This window comes from Armigeres subalbatus, chromosome 1 (genome assembly GCF_024139115.2).
Source record: "Armigeres subalbatus isolate Guangzhou_Male chromosome 1, GZ_Asu_2, whole genome shotgun sequence".
Lineage (NCBI taxonomy): Eukaryota > Metazoa > Arthropoda > Insecta > Diptera > Culicidae > Armigeres > Armigeres subalbatus.
Window position 1 is genome coordinate 14264570 of NC_085139.1, and position 22643 is coordinate 14287212.

General features: G+C 40.2%; 1 protein-coding gene across 2 annotated transcripts in view; it reads right to left on the bottom strand.

Annotated features, from left to right (window-relative positions):
* Window positions 1-2317: 2317 nt before the first annotated feature.
* The window catches only part of LOC134222151 (tubulin beta chain-like), a 54748-nt gene continuing 34422 nt past the window's right edge, over window positions 2318-22643 (bottom strand). Inside the window, exons 2-6 of one of the 2 annotated variants that reach the window (XM_062701305.1) lie at window positions 4913-5147; window positions 4622-4851; window positions 4056-4223; window positions 3696-3960; window positions 2318-2875 (exon numbers count right to left, since the gene is read on the bottom strand). In XM_062701305.1, the coding sequence (XP_062557289.1) occupies window positions 2481-2875; window positions 3696-3960; window positions 4056-4223; window positions 4622-4851; window positions 4913-5147 (1293 nt within the window). In that variant the 3' untranslated portion in view covers window positions 2318-2480. Of the gene's footprint in view, window positions 2876-3695; window positions 3961-4055; window positions 4224-4267; window positions 4436-4621; window positions 4852-4912; window positions 5148-22643 lie in introns of both variants that reach the window. The other variant, XM_062701298.1, reaches the window with a different exon arrangement.

Consider the following 22643-nt stretch of genomic DNA (forward strand, 5'->3'; position numbering starts at 1 on the left):
TGACAATCTGAGACGATTGAATAAAGCGCTGCAGGGAAAAGGACGTAAGACCGTATACGAAGCATCTCACCGAGTTTCGGTATCTCGACGACGTAATTTTTCGAAGTAATTTCGTTTGGGTGCAATACCATGATTATTACGACTAGAGCAACGTACCCGTTTTTATTCATATAAGCCTGTCGGTGGCTTTCGAAGGACAAATGTAAATTTTATTTTATAATAATTAAAATGAAAACATTTAATTTGCTTCCAAACGGCGAAGGAAAAAGTCTAGATGGATTTTCAAGCATGGCTTACTTTGATCGTCTCCGATTTTCGTGCGCGTGCCTTATTTTGCGCGGCTCCTAATTCTGCGCACTTTGACACTAAAACGTATTTTTATTTTTGTTTACTGTTATTATTATATTTACTTGCATGTCATCAAGTTGGGAATTTATTGTTGTCATGGGCAGATAATAAAGCAATAAATTAGCGTTGATAACGGGAATATGAAGAAAAACAAAATCGGTAAAATCGAAAATGTCCAAAAATGGCCTCCATTAGCAGCAGCGCTAAAACGCACATAAACAATTTTTTCTCAAATTTGAGCAAAAAAAAAGATTTGGACTCATTTTTTTTGAAGCGAAGTGCAAAAGCAGATCATTTGTTGCTTTAATATGATGAAAATCTTCTTTCAGAGTGTAATTTCTATCTCATAGAAAGCATTTTATGTTGCGCAGAATATGGCACAAAATTCACTTTCTGTTCCTAATTGTGCGCGCGGAATGCATAGGTACAATAAGCATGGCTTGTCAACCCAAATTGAACGTAGCAACTGTTTTGGCAAGGAAGCATATTTCAAAATGCTGGAATAAAACAAGAAAAGCAAAAAAATGCGAAGACAGATTATCCGGAAAGAGACAAGGGATATCTGCTACTTGGCCTTGCGCACCACATCTCCACTGAGCATTTTTTAAACTTCGAGGTATCTTATCTAATGTGTATATCACGTGACTAGCACGTATAATTTTCCCTGAAAAATCGACATAATTCCCCATTCGGAGATTTCCTAGGTCGGACTGGCATTTCAACATTTGAGAAAATAGCACTTTGGGCAAAATTAGCATTTATGTAAGACTGGTCTTATTATTCGCGTTGGATTACATTTATTTCCATTCCATATAAATATCGGATTTGATCGGAATAAAAAATGGCCTTTTCATCAATGGCGAACTTTAGTAAACAAAACAAAACAGTGACTTGAACATTGAAATTAACACAATAACTGATCTGGAAAGTTATCTAAGGTAAAAAAAATGGATCGTCGAAAGCAACTTGTGGCGATGGCGAGCAATCGGATAATGGTCTTGAAAAATGAATAAGACCTTTGTGCACATACATCATACACACATACACGCACACACAGGCATCATCTCAATTCATCACAGCTGAGTCAACTGGGTTTGGGTCTAATTTGCCAGGTCTTATAATAAAGTTCGTTTTGGAGTAGACGTTTTTTCGTATACTTAGCGTACAAGAACGATAAAACGTTGTAGTCAGATAGACTTTAGGAAACATACATATTACTAAAAACGTGCAAAAGTAATGAAATATTTGTATAAATGTTCAAAACCATTTCATGAGACAAAAAAAAACTCAAACTGAGTGTTTATTATTGTGCGCAGAATTAGGAACATTGTGCGCAGAATATGGAACATTTCAAAATATGTGCGCAGAATTAGGAACCATATGGCAATCCACAAATCGATTAATAATATATTTTCTTAGTCAATTTAATCAAAATTTTAATGATTCATAGTCTTCCGTTGATTATAGTTACACAACTACTACATAAAGGTATTCATAAATCATTATGGTTCCTCGATAACAACGATTTTATTTCAAAATTTTCTTAAATGCGCAGAATATGGTACCTCCACGGTATTTTTCAAAATTTCTTAAGAATTCCTTCTTTGAATATTCAAAGAAATGTCTTGAGGATTTTCCAAAGACGCTTGGAAGCCTTTATTCTTTAAAAAGACAGAATCACCGTCTTCGATCTGAGGTCGCACAGACTGAACACTTAACATCTAGCATGAGACAACGGACAGGACATTTACACAACACCCAGTAGACCAGTGGAGAACTTTTCGCTTTACGAATTTTATCAATTTGTCCATTTCGAAACATGGGCTGTTCATATGCACAGCCAAGATATTTAACAAACACATGATTTTTGTGCGACCGAGTTGCCAAATAATATGCAATTAAAAGTGATAACCAGTTTAGCTGGCATTAACTTAAGTTCTGATTTCGAAGAAATGAAAAAGAGTTCTGATTCTAAAATGGCCATTTTTTAATCCTCGAAAAAGGTCAACTATTTTTTTCTTCATTGTATTATATAGATTGTCTTACTTAAAACTGTCGTACATATGGAACACATATCCAGAAAAGGCAACAAACAACCGGTTTTCCGCAGCATCCTTTCCCGTACCAAAACTCTACTCCACCTGCTGTTCGCCCTCCTCCTCGATGACCTCCTCGCCATCTTCGTAATCGTCAACGGACGCGTCCTGATACTGTTGGTATTCGGAAATCAAATCGTTCATGTTCGATTCCGCCTCGGTGAATTCCATCTCGTCCATGCCCTCGCCGGTGTACCAGTGCAGGAAAGCCTTCCGTCTGAACATGGCTGTGAACTGCTCGGAGATGCGTTTGAAGATCTCCTGGATGGCCGTCGTGTTGCCGATGAACGTCGCCGACATCTTGAGGCCACGCGGGGCAATGTCGCATACTGCCACCTTCACGTTGTTCGGAATCCATTCCACAAAGTAGCTGCTGTTCTTGCTCTGGACGTTCAGCATCTGTTGGTCGACTTCCTTCATCGACATGACGCCTGGAATGGGGCAATGAGGAAAAAGAGAGGAAAATGTCCTTTAATGAGGGAAAAAATCGTGATAAAATAATTTATTGTTACGGTTTGTTACGGCACCCCATAAATAAAGAAGCTTGCCTGCGGATTCGTATTTTAATCTGCTAATTAGATTCGAACAACAGTATAATTATCTCCTCATAGTCACCGGCCATAACTTCAGCTGTTCGGAATAATGCTGTCGTCGTAGCTGCTGAACATCTTGGGGGTAGGGGTGGATATCGATTTAAATGAGACAGACATTTAGATATCGAAATGAGTTTTAAGTTGTGAAACTTGTCAAAGAAGATCACGTAAAGATTACAAAGAAAACATGTCTTATGCGGCAACTCGCGCTTCATGATTCCACAGATAAATGATTCTTTTTTAATAGAAAATGTAAATTAGAAAATGATCTCATTTGACCACCACGTGATGAATCCAAAGCGGATATTAAAAATCACCATAATAATCAAAATTGATAGCAATGAGTTCCAAACCTAGAATAGTAATAGAAACGAAACACAAGTTTGCTGTTGCGTTTACACAACTCAGGTCTCCCTGGCAGTGTTGCTTTGTTACCCCCCGCTTACTCACATAATTGGTCCATGGTTGTTAAACTCTTTAAAATGTTTACCACTACATGGGCTATGATTCGAGACACGTAGCTTATTTATCATTGCAAAAGATATTTGTAATGATAAGGCGAAATCTCAGGTGCCGTGATAAGATAAAGCGTCGTGTCGAGCTTTCCAAAAGGCATTACACGAGCAATTATTGCGAAACCCTTTGAAATAATACTCACCTCTGAAGATAGCGGCACAGGTCAGATACCGGCCGTGTCTGGGATCGCACGCCGTCATCATGTTCTTCGAGTCGAACATCTGTGCGGTCAGCTCCGGCACGGTCAGCGCACGGTACTGCTGCGAGCCCTTGGCAGTGAGCGGTGCGAAGCCGGGCATGAAGAAGTGCAACCTCGGGAATGGGACCATGTTGACGGCCAGCTTGCGCAGATCGGCATTCAGCTGACCGGGGAACCGCAGGCACGTCGTCACTCCGGACATTGTGACCTGTGGATGGGAGATTCAGTTAAGTTTTGTTGAAAAACATGTTTAATTGTGCCGATGATCTTTTTGAAAACAAATCGAAGTAGTCCTCGACTCACGGAGATCAGGTGGTTCAGATCGGCGTAGGATGGGGTGTGCATCCGCAGCGTTCGAAGGCAGATGTCGTAGAGTGCTTCGTTGTCGATGCAGTTTGTGCCATCGCTGTTTTCCACCAGTTGGTGAACCGAAAGGGTGGCATTGTACGGTTCGAGAACTACATCCGATACCTGGGCGTTTGGAGTGAAGGGAATAAACGGGGATTAATACTTACTGAGACTAGATGATTCAGATCGCCGTACGTTGGCGAGCTGAGTTTCAACGTTCGGAAGCAAATATCGTACAGGGCTTCGTTATCGATGCAGAACGTTTCGTCGGTGTTTTCCACCAACTGATGAATGGATAGGGTGGCATTGTACGGCTCTACAACAGTATCCGAAACCTTTTTGTTTGATTTGGTAGATGACGGCACATAACAAGACGCACGAAGACAAATGAAAATAGAGAGAAAGAAGTTAACTTCATGAGGCATGATAAGAGACGAATCTCACAGCTATAGCAAAATAAGCAAGATGAACGGAATGGTAGATGATAGATGAGGGGTGAGAAACGCCGATATCCGATTTACCTTTGGCGATGGAACAACGGAGAATGTGTTCATGATTCGGTCGGGGTATTCTTCGCGGATTTTCGAGATGAGCAGCGTGCCCATGCCGGATCCGGTTCCACCGCCGAGCGAGTGTGCCAGCTGGAAGCCTTGTAGACAATCGCAGCCCTCGGACTCCTTGCGTATCACTTCGAGCACATTGTCTACCAGTTCGGCACCCTCTGTGTAGTGACCTTTGGCCCAGTTGTTTCCTAAAATTGGAAATGAGTCGCATCAATTATTCACAATCAGTTCGTATATGAGACGACTTACCGGCACCGGATTGACCGTACACGTAGTTGTCTGGTCTGAACAAAGCGCCATAAGGCGACTGACGAACGGAATCCATGGTGCCCGGTTCCAAGTCGACGAGTACAGCACGCGGTACGTATTTGTTGCCGTTGACTTCCGTGTAGTACACATCGATACGGTCCAGCTGTAGGTCATTGTCACCGTGGTAGTGCCCGGTCGGATCGATTCCGTGCTCATCTGAGATGATTTCCCAAAACTGGAAAGACGAAAACAAATGGCTAGCTTGTATCAAATTGTGTATAATATTATGGCTGCTGTAAGCGGAAATAGAAGAAGAATGAGCTCAATTTATCAACTTGGGGAAGCAGCAGTAGTGTCACCCCCAGCCGCAGGTCTTCCATCCCGAGCGGGATTCGAAGTGTCGCTACAAGGATGGGAACCGTGTCCATGCGTGAATGTTTGTATGCATGGATGATGGAGAAAGGCCATGGATGTGGTCAGAAGTAGATTATTCATTGACAAATTATGCTAATCGGTCACGCTTTGCTGGGCGGTGTTGATGGATCGGTTTGGCCGTCACGGGCTGATTCCTCTGTCATACCGTACGAGTGAAAGTAGGGGATACTCCTGGATTGGAAGCAGGATGGTTTTTGTTTGTCATTTGTTTCCGTTAATGTGGCTTTCAAATTGAGAATAATAGTTTCTTGAGCAACAAATTTACTCATAAATATCGAAGCGAAAAAATATCTGTATTGGTTGTTTGCAATGATGAAAATTTTTATTAGAATGTTTTGTGTGCTTTTTAGCTGACACAAAATATTCTTCTACAAAATTCTGACGATGGAAATATTTTCTCTCACATTATAAAGCTTTCGTCCATTTTTCCCGGTTTTATGGTTTAGTTATCGACGCATATGTAAAAATATGTGTGTCGTTCTCAGCCTCACGATACATATACTAAAAATGGATTGCAATGAGGATAAGTAAAAGAGGCTGGAATAAAAAAGGATTAATAAACAAGTTTTAGTTGAGGACTGCTTTTCCCAAAGCCTTTCTCTTGATGCTTGTTAAAGCTAGACGTGTGGTTGCTGATTTAAATCTCAAGAAGTCAGTTGCTCAGGCACGTCTGCCGAAGGTAGTTAGTAGCTTATGAGAAAAAGTGATAGCTAGAATCCCCATAACATGGAGACATTTGTGACGATATGTTGACGAACTTGTAAATTTTCCTGTTCTAAATCTCCAAGAATTTTATTCGAAGCAGAAATAATAAATTTTCACGTTCCAATTCAGATTTCATTCCTTTGGAGGGGGTAATACGAAATTGACATGAGTGGTACAATTTTCAGAATATACTCAATGTCAATGTTAATGTCAACGAGAAAAGAAGCATTTTCAGCATAAATTATACCTTTAAGAAAAAAAAAATTGTTCTACAAAGTTGTTCGGGATACTTGGGCCATTATTATAGAGTTATCGAAAAATAGGCTGGGCCGTTTTATAAAAATGTGATTTTTTTTATTTTGCGGAGTATTGACATAAAATGTTCTACAAAGTTGTAGCGCATTTTTTTCCAATCAATTTTTGCAATATAAACTTTTTATGTAGCACTTAAGCTCACTTGTTTAGTACAATTTTACTTATCAGGATTAGGGTGTCCCTCAAAAAAACAATATTTATGATCTGCTCATTTCATTTTTTGTTTTTCACAAATGTCCCCTTCTGAAGACTTTTGGGGCTTTTCAAAACGCGTGTTTTTCTATAAAAATATCGTCTGTATCTTCTTCCGTTGTCGAGTTATATTAATGTACTTGAAAAAAATGACTTCAGTAAATTTGATAAAACTTGAATTAAAAAAATAACATATCCCCAATTTTTTGACATAATAAAGAATATGAATTGCTCTTTCAAATGCCGTGTAAATATATTTTTTTGATCTGCCCTAACCGGAGATATCAACTTATGAAAAAAAAATTAATTTTGACAGAAAAACCATTATAACTTTTATTCGGAAAGAGATATTGAGCATATTAACCCATCAAAAGTTGCATTTTTTGAGCTCTAAAAGTCACCTATAGGTAACTTTTTCGAGAAATCTAAAACCAAAAAAAAAAAAATAGATCAAAAATACTGTACTGTGCTCAACTTGCGGTTAGCGGCAGCATAATGATGGCCTTACTATTTCGAACAATTTTGTGGAACAACAGTATTTTCTAAAAAATATAGTTTTGGCGTAAAATGCATCTTTCCGCATAAATCTGTATTCTGGACCATAGTGCAATGGTCCTTCAACTCATTGTGACTAAGCTTTTTGTGCAAAAATAAAAAGTTCTTAATATTCTACAAACCAAAGAGAGCTGTTTGCATTAAGTTATGATTAAAAACAACCTGGCATGAGCTTAAGTCCTACTTGAAGTTCCATAGGGGTAATGGACAATATACGGAAGATAAATTTCTGCTTTGCATAGTATGAAATGGTTTTTGATTATCGATCCTGCCAAAACTAGTTTATGTCCAAAAATATCTATATCTCGGGTACTTATTCAAAAGGACGTATGTGATTTTGTAAACAAAGACTCAAACGTCGATTTGTCCAATCTGATGGCACTCCCACGCAAACCAACACCACCAACAAGTAGCCGAAGGCTTCCCCTACCTGCCTGTCGTGATGCTTTGCGTGGGAGTGCTATCAGATTGGACAAATCGACGTTTGAATCTTTGTTTACAAAATCACATACGTCCTTTGAATAAGTACCGAGATATGATCATAAGTCATGAAATTATCAAGTTTTGAATTATCGTGACCTATTTCAGGGACTCTATAACAGCCTGGAGTTCAGAAAATACGATCTACTCGATCAACCAAGCTCTGATGGATGTATTCGTGCATCGCCAAACATCCCAGCAGATCCATTGTGCCGATAAGATTGAACTAATTACTGTTACAGCCTGAAGAAGGCTTTTTTGATTCTCCAAAACGTCATGGAGTTCAAAAATGTGATCTATCCGATCAACCAAGTCCTGAACGATGTATCTGTGCATCGCTAAACGTCCCAGCAGGTCCAATGAGCCCAAAAAAATTTCACTCATTATATTTACTAGCTACTACAGACCTTTCGGTTCTCAAAAATGCCCGGGAGTTCAAAAGATGCGATCTACTCGATCTACCAAGTCCTGAAGATTGTATCCGTGTATTTCTTAACATCCCAGCATGTCCATTGAGCCGATAGGATTTGAATCATTACTTTTACAAACTACTACGGGCTTTTCTGGTTCTCCAAAACGTCCAGGAGTTTAAAACATGCGATCTACCCGATCAACCATCCGTGCATTGCTAAACATCCCAGCAGGTCTCTTGAGCCGATACGATTTCATTCATTATTTTCACAAGCTACAATAGGCCCTCCGTTATTCGATGTTCTTTGACTCGATATCGACTCGGGCATACTAAAATTATTTTCTCGGTGACTCTGATGGTTCTTTCGAACTATTTTCCAAGGTACTCCTATTCCATATCTTGATGTATGCTTGAGTCAATGGTCCTTTCATTTGAGGCTCATAGAGGATCGGTTGTATTACAGCCCCTTTTTGGAGCTCGGATCATCTGATCTATCCAATGAGCCAACATATGAATGGTGTATAATATGATATCCCAGTAGGTTCATTGAGTTGATATGACTTCAATCATTATTCATACAAACTACTACAGATGTTTTAGGTTCACCAAAACGTCCTGGAAACCGTAACGATTGAACTACTTGATCATCCAAGCCCGTGCACGCAGAACAAATCGCAGGTTAACCTCATTGGCGTTGTGCATCTTAACTCAAGATTATTTTGGAGCACCTTGGACATTGGATCTCATGATCATTTAAATTAGGATCATATGCTTACTACACCGGATTGGATAAATACCGATGATGAGGATATTACAAAAGACTTGATTGATCTGGAAGATACTATGAACTAAACTCAAGAATATTTTGGAGTACCTTGAAGATCACGAAAATTGGGTTTGCATGATGCGTATATACCTATTGAACAGGATTGGGGGTATACCGACGATGAGGACATTGCAAAAGCCTTGATTAATCCGGTAGATACCGTTGGCTGAACTTCAGAACGTTAAGGAGTACCTTGAGCATCTTGTATTCTAGAAATTATTGAAGCAGACATTGCAAAAGCCTCGATTGATCTGATAGATACCGTGGGCTGAGCTCCAGAACGTTTTGGAGTACCTTGAGCATCTCGTATTCAAGAAAATTGGGTTTGCATGATGCGTATATGCTTATTGAACCAGATTGGGTGTATACCGACGATGAGGACATTGCAAAAGCCTTGATTGATCATGTAGATACCGTAGGCTAGCCTCCAGAACGTTTTGGAGTACCTTAAACATCCCGTATTCAAGAAAATTGTTTTTCCATAATGCGTATATGCCCATTGATCCAGGTTGAGTGTATACCGGCGATAAGGACATTGCAAAAACCTTGGTTGGCCCGGTAGATACGGTGGGCTGTACTCCAGAATGTTTTGGAGTACTTTTAGCATCCCGTATTCGTATCCCGTGGGCTGAACTCCAGAACGTTTTGGAGTACCTTGAGCATCTCGTATTCATGAAAATTAACCATAGACATAACGTTCAGGATGGCTAAACTAGTCTGAGTCTTTAGAACTATCAAACAATGTGATTTAGGATTCAAACATGCTGGATTTATTTGCATGCTCTCAGAAGCAAACACTGCCCAGTCAAGGTTTCGGATATCTGGGTCTTCAGGGTATAGTCAAACTTGACCCCTGATATTTTTTGAGCTGTTTTGCTGAAGAAAGTGAGGACCTATCTCTTTTCTGTGATTTACACAGCCAATCTAAAGCCCGCAGTCCACTGTTTGTCATAATGACAAATATTTGTCAAGTTGATCCGGACATCTATCAAACCGATTAGAAATCGACATGGATATCAGGCTGACTTAATAGCTTAAAACGGTGGGCATATCTGACCCATCTGTCCTGAAAGAATTAAACATACAACTTTTACCATTCGACCGTTTATGTATTAACATATTAAAGTCAGTTATGCGAATGATACTGTCTGCCACAATTGCAATTTCATCAAATTGTCCATAACAATATTTATTACTTTTATCCATAAAAAAAATTATAACTGTTTTTATTTTTCAAATTTTTAATAGTCATTTAACCATCAAACGGAGTATTTAAAATAGAGGTGTGCACCGGTAAAAAAATCGTCGGCTGCCGCGTTTTTGACGTCACGCTGAAAGTAATTTTATCTGGCCGCGGCGGGAATCGTCGATTATTTGATTGCGTTCGTTTCTATGAGATTTTTCCTAGAAACGAACGCAACGGTAGGATTTTTGGTGATATTTTCAAGACATTAGCGGGAGAATCTTTCGAATTTCGCTGGGATTTTTACAAGAAATTTTTCAAATTTTCCGCGGGTTTTGTTTTAAATTTTGTTTGGTTTTCTAACGGCATATTTTTCAAGGCTTTGACGGAATTTCTTTGAGTTCATGCGGAATACTATTTGTATCGCCCAACAATCAAAATGTATTTTTTTTTCTAAATTTCAAGGGAAAATCTTTAAAAAGTTGAAGAGCCATTTCACCGAAAGTCATTCGACGAAAGGTCATCTGAACGAACAACACGTTAAGCCGAAAGTCATCTACCAAAATTATATTTCGCCGAACGCAAAAAAGGTTTGATCGAAACAGTTGTTGAGTCAAAAATCGTCAGGCCGAAAATGCCATTTGTCCGATGGCGACCTAGGGCCGAACTGATAATTTAGCCGAGAAATTCGTTTTTTAAACAGGTCGTTTGACCGATTTAGCGGAAAATTCCGTTCGCCTGAAAGGAATATGTCATTTGCTGAACGGGTTATATACCCGAAAAAGTCGACTCAGTTTTCAGCACGACCATTTCGGCTAAATAACCTATTCTCTGTATGTAGCATTTCCCCTTAAAAGTGTCCTCTTCTTTTCGTTGTCTCTTTTTTTTCGTTTTTGTTTCTCTTCCATTACAGATCAATGCAAAAACCACCATCAAACCAAGTCAACAACATCGCAATCAATAATTTTAAAACCCTAAACCCCCTCCTATTCCTATTGTGTTTTTGTGATCCCTAATCTCGAGTCAGTCGCGTGTACGTCGGCTACTCAAACTAACTCTAGTTGTAATAATCACAGGAATTATAAAATAAAGTGTACAAAAAAACATATTTCCGGCTCCGTAACGCCAAATGGCAAATGAGTTAGAAGGCTAGATAAACGCAAGATTTAAAAAAAATGACCTTTTCGCGACTATGCACGGGAATGGAACAGAAGGATTATCTGCTTACCAGACGTGGATCAAGCACTAATATCTCGAGTCTACTTCGGGGAGTGACAACAGACGGAGATAGTCTTCAAGCGTATGGGTCTGCTGCATATTTTAGAGCAATAGTTGGAGAAGAAGTTCGATGCTCCCTTGTAATGGCCAGAGTAAAAGTCGCATTTAGGTCCTTTTGAAAAGTTAAGCGAGAATTGTCTATTCCCGTCAAAAAATGTTCCTCATTTTATAGTCTCAGTCGATTCTTTGGCTTGTTTAAGGTCAACTTTCCTAAAGAACCCATATTTTTAAAGCCTCTAACTATTTTTAAAATCGAAAACAAAAACCGAAAAAGTGCTGTTTTTTAAGATTGACCCGATTTTGAAAGGACATCGGGTGAATTTTTCAAGCCGGTTCAAACGTGCAGCACTTTTTCGGTTTTTGTTTTTGATTTTTAAAATAGTTAGATTAGCGGGCTTGGTAGTCATATGGCTACTGCTTCTGCCTCATACGCAGGAGATCGTGGGTTCAATCCCAGGTCCGTTCCATTCTCCTACTTTGTATCTTTCTCTTTATTTCTCATGTTCTAGCAATCGCTAGAACTGGAAATGGACTTCCATACCATTTCCATTACTATTCCTATACCTTTGACTTGAGTATTCTAACAGTAATATGCTAGAATTGGAAATGAACTATAGAGCTCGTTTCCTACATCCAATTAGAAATTCCATCAGTTACCTTCTCCTATCTATCACAGTGACAGCTCGTTAACCAAGACGGACCTCTGCCTCTCCAACCTAACCCAGAAATTCCAACAAATTCCGCATGAACTCGTGGCAAGTGCAGAGGTATAATCGGCTTGCAGTGGGCGAGTGATTGCATCATCGAGGAAATTCCCTACTTCCCTTCCCTACATTGACTTGCATTCTGACGTGGCAGGCGCCAGTATGACTTAACAAATGAGATCACCAGTACTTGTACATTGAAGATGTGTGCTAGTCCCAAGCAAACATCTGTTGGTTCCCTGTGCAAGAACAGCTGATCTGGTCATAATGGAGTAGCAACTACGAGCAGTCAATCAAGCTCAAGCTCAAGCTTGATTTTAAAAATAGTTAGAGGCTTTAAAAAATATGGGTTCTTTGGGACAGTTGATTTTAAATAAGCCAAAGAATCGATTGAGAGAATAAATTTTTTTGACGGAAAATGTCAATTGTAATTTTTGAATATTATTCCAGACTCCAGCTGTTTTGTATCGCAGAATGTGTGAAATAATAAAAATGACAGTAACTAGCTTTGCACTTTCGGTACATTTCCGCTTTGGATATCTGCCAAGAAATCCGAAGTAAACTTTTGTGTAGTTCTATAAAAATCGAAAGAGAATGCAACCAAAAAGAGACTTACTTTTGCACATACGATCTATTTTCGACCCAAACTTAAACGTACATGTTAAGATGATTATACAATCAAGCCATGCGGTGAATTTTAAATTCACCACACGAGTTTATATTCCTATAATCAAATATTCAAATCTAGCGTAACAATTGTCGTACAATGCTGAAATTAAAGTCGATGTTTCATCCCCATGGGCGTTGTAGTTCTCTCAATTTGTGTTCTTGAAAAATCACTAGAAAAAGCACGTGGTTTCCAAGATGGCCGATTTGTGGCTTTGTTGTATAACCATCTTAAAGATAGAATTAGAGGCGAAAGTACAGATAGTTGATAGTACCGTTAGGATACGGCAGGCACTAAATTGAATAAATTTGTACTTCCGTCTCTAATTCTATCATCAACATGTACGTTTAAGTTTGAAAGATATTAGCAGATATTAGCAGCATTTCCATATCAAGATTTAAAAAAAAAATTGCAATCAAAATTTTTATTCAATTTCTGTGCGATTCGATTCATGACATTGTGATTATCAACCGAATGCCCTACCAACTGCACCAGATACGCTCGCCGTTGCAGCATGATGTTACGGTTGAATGACACGCTACCATATCACAAATCTCGGGGGGCGTAACTGTATTGATCGATTTCTCTTAATCGATTTTATATTTTGTCAATAACTCAATTGTTTCAAAAGCTACAACCATGGTTATTGATTCTGGTGCAAGATACAATCATATTTCATCACACCAAACCATTAAATCATCGACAAACTAGCACAATTTGGTACAATAATAAAAAGAAAACATCGACGAAGAGAAATCTATCAATACAGTTACGCCCCTATGAAACTAAGCGCGAGAAATGATTTGATTACTTTGTCTCAACATCTCGGGTTCCAACCAAAAATATTTGATGACGATCATTGAAAACCAGGGTTTGCAGAAATCGCTCTCAATAGATAACGAACAACGATAAAAGAGAGGCAAAAACTGTTCTGAATGTTATGATTCAGTCACTTGCATACAAGTGCGAAAAAACAAAATCGGATAGGCAGCCCCCACAGAAAAATGGTTATTCTCGCTTTGTTTTCGCTCATTTCGTGTTGGTTACTGCACAGCTGTGTAGAACAAGTTGAAATGCATCATCAGAGCCTGTGCTCCCGCATTTGGAACTTTCTTTCATGGGGTAGGGACACGGCAGGTATTTCCGTCCATCATCATAGGGGCTAAAACCAACGAAAGCAACGTACATTTGCTAGAACTCCACTATAGCAGAACGTTTCTCCTGAGTTTACGATTTGGTACGCATGAGTTTTACAAAAAACCCTACTATGACGAACAGACGAAAATACCTGCCGTGTCTCTATAGCATCCCGGATCAGTTCTTCATCATGACAGCTTGCGAAAAAAGTTTCTCGTGGTATGCTACATATCGTATATGTATACAGGGATGTTGTCCCTGTTGAAAACCAATGGTAACTTGTTCGAAGAAAATGCTTGCAAGCGTGCAAGTCTTTGTACACTGACCCCACATATATGGGTCACTTTGTGACAATAATTAGTCACTCCATTTTGCACGTCATGAAATCGGAAGCATTAGAAAATCAGTGTCAAATCATCATAGTAAAGTTTAGGGGAAAACCAGAGTAAACGCGGTCGCGACAGTGCAATATGACCGTTCATTGATTTTCATTCATTTCATTTTATTTATTTAGTTTACACCTAAACAGATAACACTGAAACAACAATTTGACGCCACAATACACGGTTCGAGGCCGCATCTCTCCATCCACGAATGCGCCGTTCATTGATAATAATCTTTTCTTGATAAGAATCTTTTTGTGAGTTGCGTCGCACAAAAGATATTTTAGTTACTAGATAAAGATTGTCGCTGTCGTCACTGTCCGGAACATCTTTTGCTGGCGAGGATAGGGTGCCAAATGTCAAAGAAGGAAAATCCATACGATTTGACAGGTATGTACCACACATGTTTCGGACAGCAGAACAAAGGGAACCGAAGCGACAATCTTTATCTAGTAACTAAAATATCTTTTCGTCGCACGTAGCGTTTAGAAATGTCGAAAAATCTTGATTAATCGATTAGTAACTACTCTCGATTCTTGTCGATTATTGAATCGATTAATCGTTGGGAAGTAATCGATTCAAAATTAATCGATTGTCACAACGATTAATCGATTAATCTGAGTAATCGATTAATTTGGGACATCTCTAGTCGCGTTTACTCTGGCCGGCACCTTAATGTGATGAAGCGGCCATTATTACAAAACGAGTAGAAAAGTGCGGAGGAAGTTCTTTGGAAGCTATCACAAGAAGAAGGTTCTGCTGAAAACCAAGCGGCTACTGAAAAGAAGGGCAAATACGGAGTTGGCAAACCGGTCGTTCATTTACAGCGATCGAATCGACTGTACAAACTCACGCCGTTTTTAGTTGCTCATGGTGTGATGCACATGGGAGGTAGAATGCAAAATTCTGTACCAGCTACATTCGATGGAAAGTTTTCTAATAGTTTCACCGAAGGCACACGAGGTTACCAACAACAGCACCATTCCACGAAGTACGCCGAAAGTTTCATATTCCATAGCAAAGGACGACAATGATTCTATGCTTAGCAGATGTTAGCTTAAAGCAGTACACGAGATAAGAAAAACACGCCCACGCAATACACAAGCGTGCATAAATTATCCATCTCTCTTTATCCTTTAGCAAGGATACGTTAAGCCCTACAAATGTGTTGCAAGCATCTCCTTATCTGTAAACGCCATAAGCAAATAAGAAAATAGTAATAAAATCAGGGATTCAGAAAAATACCAGCTGAAATGAAACCATTTTTGAACATTACATACGTATCGATATTACATCATGTAGGATCAAGACTCATATTATACATATTTGTGCAAGATACATCGTTGTCGGCCATAGGTGCCACTTATGGTTCCACTTCCTGTTCAGAGAATAATGAAGAGGCTGAGACCATTCAGCGCAGCTAGTTTGGACTACCTAGAGCCGGTAGAGGTGTCTGTTGGTAGACGATCGGAGATGGGAGATGGCTTAAAGTGCCTGTATTACACAAGTGGCGCAAAATTCCTACCTTTAAGAACCTTGTGGTCGATTGGAACAACCGATTTGACAGCAAACGCGCTGTGCCAATTTTGACACTGCGCCTCTTTGTTGTTTATCCAGCCTCGTTAGTCTCTGGCAGTTCGTGCGCTGCATCTGAAAGTCGTGGATAGCCTCACTATGCAATCGTGTCTCATGGCAATTCATCGATTTATCTGGAACGGGGTACTGTAGAAGAATTCTTTTCCGATAAGGGCAGAGGCGCATACAATGAACTAAAGAAAACGGTAGAACATATTACCCACAAGTGTGCTGAAGGAATTACAAGATTCAGCACCAAACGGAATATCAATCCTCCGGCCACACTCCACATGTGTGGCATTTGGGAAAGACTAGTGCTCGAAAGGTTTTGAACGATGGAAGACGATTAATATGCGAAATTTTACGGACAGCGTTAGCGTTAGATATCACGACCGTTAACTTATGTGCCGGATCCAGCAGAAGGAGATGCGCTCACACCGAACCACTTCTTACGTGGATCGGTCAAAGAATAGGATGGAATGCGCCAGGGTCCCGAAAATACAGCAGGAGCGATGCGGGATGTATACAGGGGTTCTCAGTTTCTAGCAGAAGAATTGGAGAAACCTTAAGGCAAAGAATACTTGCCAACAGTTAATCAACGTACCAAATGATATAGTGAGAAAAACCTCGTGAGCGTCCGACCTTCAAGAAGCTCGGAAGGCTCCTTTCACGAAGTTCGGAAGTTCCATTTCAAGACGCTCAGAATCTCCCAAAAGTTGTCGAAGTCTGACAGGATGTAAGATGTATAAAAATAATTTGAATTGCAAAGCTTCACAGAACAACAAAAATTTCAGACAGCATTATGGAGAGCCATATATTGTGTTAGTTTTCAGGTCCGTCAAATAGAATGCCACAAGAAATTAAATGCCGTTCCTGGATATAGTCCGAACAATAGTGATTATCCCCAGTCGAATGCAACTTGTTGCGAGAAAAGCGGTTTAGAATTCTCATATGCAAATTTTGTTATATGAGAAAAGTATCGATTTTCGATTTTCGTGATAGCACATACACACGGACAGACATACATTTGTTCAGCTCGACGAGCTGAGTCGATTGATATATAACATTATGGGTCTTCTATAACAAAAATCAATTTTGGATCACTCCAACCGTATTGTAGGTACGAGAAATGTGAAATGATGACAGCGAAGGAGAGGGTTGTGACAATACTTCTAGACTGGAATGGCTATGGCATGGTGTCAAGTGTCACTTGGCATGGTCAAAACGACGTCATTTACGGTTTTCCGATCAAGGGCTTGTCACAAAAGGATTCGAAAATAATGAAAGTTGAAGGTTGTATCAGATACACGACCGCAAATTGAACGTAGAACTACGCGTAGTGCGATAGTGGATGCGAAATATGATCATCAACATTTTGTGCATGTTCACGCCGTATGGTTAATAGCCGAAATGTAGGCAATTTACTATAAATAGTGTTATTTCAATACTACCTGGCGAAATCCAGATTTTCAATAGTTCAGTGCCTATAATCCATTGGTTTTTAATAGTTGGGCTAAATCTGAAAAAGCTTGTTGATTGATTGAAACCAAAAACTCCAAAATCGGTTGGAAGACGGCTGAGCTATTTGCCCATACTTCCTGACCATTGATCGTGAGATCGTGACGATTTCAAATTTGAATCTGCAAATTGACCCACGAAAGACGTAAAAACAGATAATCTTGCAAACGAAGCCATTGTTTTCATGGTGAGAAGTATGCCAAATTGAGTCTTGGATATAAAAAGCAGGCAGACTGTGTTTGTGTAGCAATTAAGTTATTGCCAGGGGCTGGATTCTTCCCGGTATTATTGTATATGGATCAACATCCCGCAAACGTCAAAAATATAGAAACGCTAGGAATAGCATCAGAGAAGCCATATTTCACGGCTGGGAATGCTTAGGTCATTGTTCCTTTTGATACACCACATGTTTTCAAATCTCTGAGAAACAATTTATATTGAAAGGCACTTGTATGTTGATGAGAAGATCGTGTATTTTAAATACATCAAAGATTTATACAGTTTAGATATAAACATGGTACCCAGGCCAGATTAGCTCCAAAACTGACAAAACGAGCAGTAGAGTTGAACACTTTTTCCAAATTGAACGTAAGATTAGCGACACGCACTATGAGTTCATCAACGTCTAAGGCTATCCTAGTGTACATAGATCTTGAAAGGTTGGATAAAGAAACTGAAGCTACTGCGATAAAGCGGTGAGCCAAAAGGCCCGTGACTTACATCAATTTGATGTCCGTGTTGGGAATGCAAAGAACGGGATTGTTTGGTTATGAAGTTTATCACTGTTTAGAGTCTTTAAACGCCTTAAGGTAGGCAATTATAGTTGGAATCCCTTGCGCTGATTCGATGTCCATCGATTGTTTCGAGAATAAAACTCTAAATTTTGAAAGAAAAATATGGATCAACCAACAAAATAATATTACTTATTACACAAGCTTAGCTTATTTTTTTGCTATTATGTTTAAACTGATCAATGTTACCCCGGCGATCGAAGTTCCCCCGGATTACGGGTGATTTTCCAGTTTCAATGAAACTGGAAAATTGGTGGAAAGTCGATTGATATATAAATATCTAAAATCCATCGAAGGATAAAGGTGCTATTAGCGTTCAAAATCTTACATAATTTCGTAATGGTCTTCAATTTTAGATTCAGATTTGACACTCAGTATCTTCGGATTTCGGAATGAGGTACAGGTGCTGTTTGAAGGAGATGGCACTACAAATGAATTTCCTTGTACGGCTAAATCACTCATTCTGACTATGCGTAGTTATCATCGATATGGAAGTCTGGTCAAAACGCAGCAGATTTTTTTTTTGATTTTTTGTACTCGTGACACATTTTACAGTTCGAAACAATATAAGAGCTGTCATTGTTGTCCACACTTAACTCTAGCTGTTTATTTTAAATTTCTTAAATACTGCTTTCTCACACACCATCGTATATGTGAAAGAAACATGGAAAGCCCTTTTCTATTGAACAGCAGATATCACTATGTGCATCTCATCCTCAGTATGAAAGTAAAAACCTTTAGATGATGACGCCCATATTGCATAGTACATACTGTCTAATACACCCAGGTCTTTTTTTACACGTTTTTTACACGTTTTTTTTTGCAAGTTTTTTTTACACGAATTTTCGAATTAACGCGGTTTTTTTTACACGGATTTTCGAATTAACGCGGTACTCAGATCAAAATTTTCTAAGTCTTTTTGAATTGAAAACACTTAGAATAATTTTATGGATATGGGAACGATTGTTTTGCAGAGTATAAAACTGCATACAATATGGGTATTGCCGGAATGGATTCGATGAGTAGAAGCCGGAAATCGATGTTTGACGCCATTTTGAAATTCAAGATGGCCGACTTCCGGTTTGATAAAAGGACCGGAAACCCATGCAATATGGGTATATCCGGAATGAGCTCGACGAGTTGAAGCCGGAAACCGATGTTTGGCGCCATTTTGAAATTCAAGATGGCTGACTTCCGGTTTGATAAAAGGACCGGAAACCTATGCAATATGGGTATTGCCGGAATGAGCTCGATGAGTAGAAGCCGGAAATCGATGTTTGACGCCATTTTGAAATTCAAGATGGCCGACTTCCGGTTTGATAAAAGGACCGGAAACCCATGCAATATGGGTATTGCCGGAATGAGCTCGAAAGGTAGAAGCCGGAAACCGATGTTTGGCGCCATTTTAAAATTTAAGATGACCGACTTCCGGGTTGATCAAAGGCCCGGAAACCCATGCAATATGGCTATTGCCGGAATGAGCTCGAAGAGTAGAAGCCGGAAATCGATGTTTGGTGCCATTTTGGATTTGAAGATGGCCGAATTTGAGTTCGTTAAAACGACTGGAAACCCCTGGAAAATGGGTATAAACGGAATGAGCTCGACGAGTAGAAGCCAGAAATCTATCTGCCGCCATTTTTGAAATCAAGATGGCCGTTTTCCGGTTCGATAACACGACTGGAAACCTTTTCAATACCAATGGCCAGAAACCATTATAAGAATTCCTCCGGCATTTCTTCCAGAAAAAATTTCTCCGGAAGATCCTCACAAAAATTTCTTCGGTAGATCCTCACAAAAATTCCTCTAAAAGTTCATCAGAAGAATTCCTCAGAAAGTTCCTCAGAAATATTTCTCCCGAAGTTCCTCAAAAAAATTCCCTCGGGAATTCCTTAAAGAAATTCACTGGAAGTTCCTTCTGGAATACCTCAGGAAGTTCCTCCAGGAATTCATCGGGAAGTTCCCCCATTCCTCCGGAAGTCAGAAATTCCTTCCTACAGAAATTCCTTCGGAAGTCCCTCCAGAAATTCCGCCGGGAGTTCTTCCGGGAATTCTCCCGGAAGTTCTTCCGGGAATTCCTCCGGAAGTTCATCCGGGAATTCCTCTGAAAGTTCATCCGAAAGATCCTCCGGGAGTTCCTCCGGGAATTCCTCCGAAAGTTCCTCCGGGAATTCCTCTGGAAGTTCCTCCGGGAATTCCTCTGGAAGTTCCTCCGGGAATTCCTCTGGAAGTTCCTCCGGGAATTCCTCTGGAAGTTCCTCCGGGAATTCCTCTGGAAGTTCCTCTGGAAGTTCCTCCGGGAATTCCTATGGAAGTTCCTCCGGGAATTCCTCCGGAAGTTCCTCCGGGAATTCCTCTGGAAGTTCGTCCAGCAATCCCTTCGAAAGTTCCACCACAAATTCCTTCACCAGTTCCACCAGAAACTCCTCCAAAAGTTCCTTCAGGAAATCATCCAGAAATATTTCTTGAAATTTCTTCATAAGTTCCTCCAAGAACTCCCCTGGAAATTCATCTTGAAATTTTATCCGGGAATTCCTCCTGAAATTCTACCGAGAGTTCCTCCAGAATTTCCTCCAAGAGTTGCTCCGAGTGTTCCTCAGAGAAATCTAGCTTAACTTTTCAAAAGGACCTAAGTAACATTTGTTTTCATGAAATAATTTGAATAATGCAATCCACAGACCAATATGAAAGCTTTTGATTGCAGTACTCAAATAAAATTTGAAAAATGTTGTTTAGGTCCTTTTGGAAAGTTAAGCGAGAAATTCCTCCAGATGTTTCTCGAAGAAATTTCTTCGGAAGTTGCTGGAAGGAAGTCCTCCTGAAGTTTTACAAAGGAATTCCTCTCGAAGTTCCTTCAGGAACTCCTCCAGAAATTCCTTAGAGGAATTCCCCTGGAAGTTCCTCAAAAGCATTCCGCCGGAAGTTCCTCAAAGGAATTCCTCCGGAAGATCCTCAAAGGAATTCTTCCGGCATGTGGTCCCGTAGCGTAGTTGGCTATACGTTCGCCTTATAAGCGAATGAACATGGGCTAGATTCCCATCCCCTTCACCAAACCCTCGTCAGTCACCGGCAGCGCAGTCCCAACGGTGGCGTTTGAGGTAACGCCTCACGGACACGTCTGCCAGACAACAACTGATAAAACTGATCTCGAAGGCATTCCTCCAACGTACTTCGAAAAATGGCAACCGAACAAAGCAACGATCATTGGATTTACCATATGGACAAATGGACACAAGGACTCACGATGATATCGGCAACGACAACAATATCGAACTACGGGTATCCATAGATTCTGTACAGCAGAATACTACAGTAGATCACGGTTCAGTAGCGCTTAAGAACACGGAGTGCCTACTAAATAAATATATGAATAAAAAAATCCTCCAGCAGTTCCTCAAAGGAATTTCCCCGGCGTTTTTTTTTCTGAAATTCCTCCGAGAATTCATGCGGAAGTTCCTTAAAGATTTTTTCCGAAAGCTCCACAGGAGGTTTATCCGAAGTACCTCCAGGAAATCTTCTGGAAGGTTCTCCAGACACTCTTCAAGAATTCTTTCCAGAAATTCCTCTTTACTACAAAAAACTAAAATTTAAAAAAAGCGCCAAGAATGCAAGCTTCTAATAAAAATAAAATTTTACTTAATTATGCTTGTCGACGGGACAAGCGTACGTGGGCGGACTCGCTTGCCGACGAAGGAGAGAGAGAGCCACAGCAACCAGGGACATTCGCCTCCTCTACGGTATCTCACAACGCTTAAGCGGGGCGAAGATGAATGCAACGATGCCTGTAAAAGACGCGAATGGTCAGTTATTGGTCGACCCTTTTTCAAGTGCCAACCAGGCCACCAGCATGATCTGTCCAGGATGCGACGTGTAACGCGCGTCAACACTGGAGCGCCATCACTGCTAGAGATTCAAACATCTGCCATGACATCTGCTCATCTTCTGCATCGTTTATTTCGTAATATAGGACACCTCAACCTTCCCGGTCGACTGGTTGCAAAGTATCTTAGTGAAGGTGCCCAAAAAGGATGACCTGACTGTGTACTCGTCAGTTATCAGACATGATGTTGCTGTGTATCGTCTTAAAAGTTCTATGCAAAGTTATCCTAGCCCGGATTCAGGAAAAGATCGATGCGACTTTCAGGCGGCAGCAGACCGGGTTCCGTGCCGGAAGATCCTGTGTGGACCTTATTGTCACGCTCCGTATCATTCTGGAGCAGGTCAACGAATTCCAAGAGTCCCTTTACTTGGTATTCTTGAGAATATGTGGGGACCCTGAGACGCAAGGGGGTTCCTGAGAAAATTATCGGCCTCATCGAGGCATAGTACGAGTCTTCTTGTGCAGAGTACTGCACAATGAGGTCGTGTGGCTCTATCCGGGTCGTAGCTGGTGTGAGACAAGGGTGTATTCCATCACCGTTACTGTTCCTTATTGTAATCGACGTTAATCTGGTAGGTGCCAAACCTACGGCAGCCTTTAACCATGGAGAATCTAAACGACATCGAATAGGATGATGACGTGAACTTCTCGCTCAACGGTGCTCTGATATGCAGAGTAAGCTCAACGACTCGTCTTCC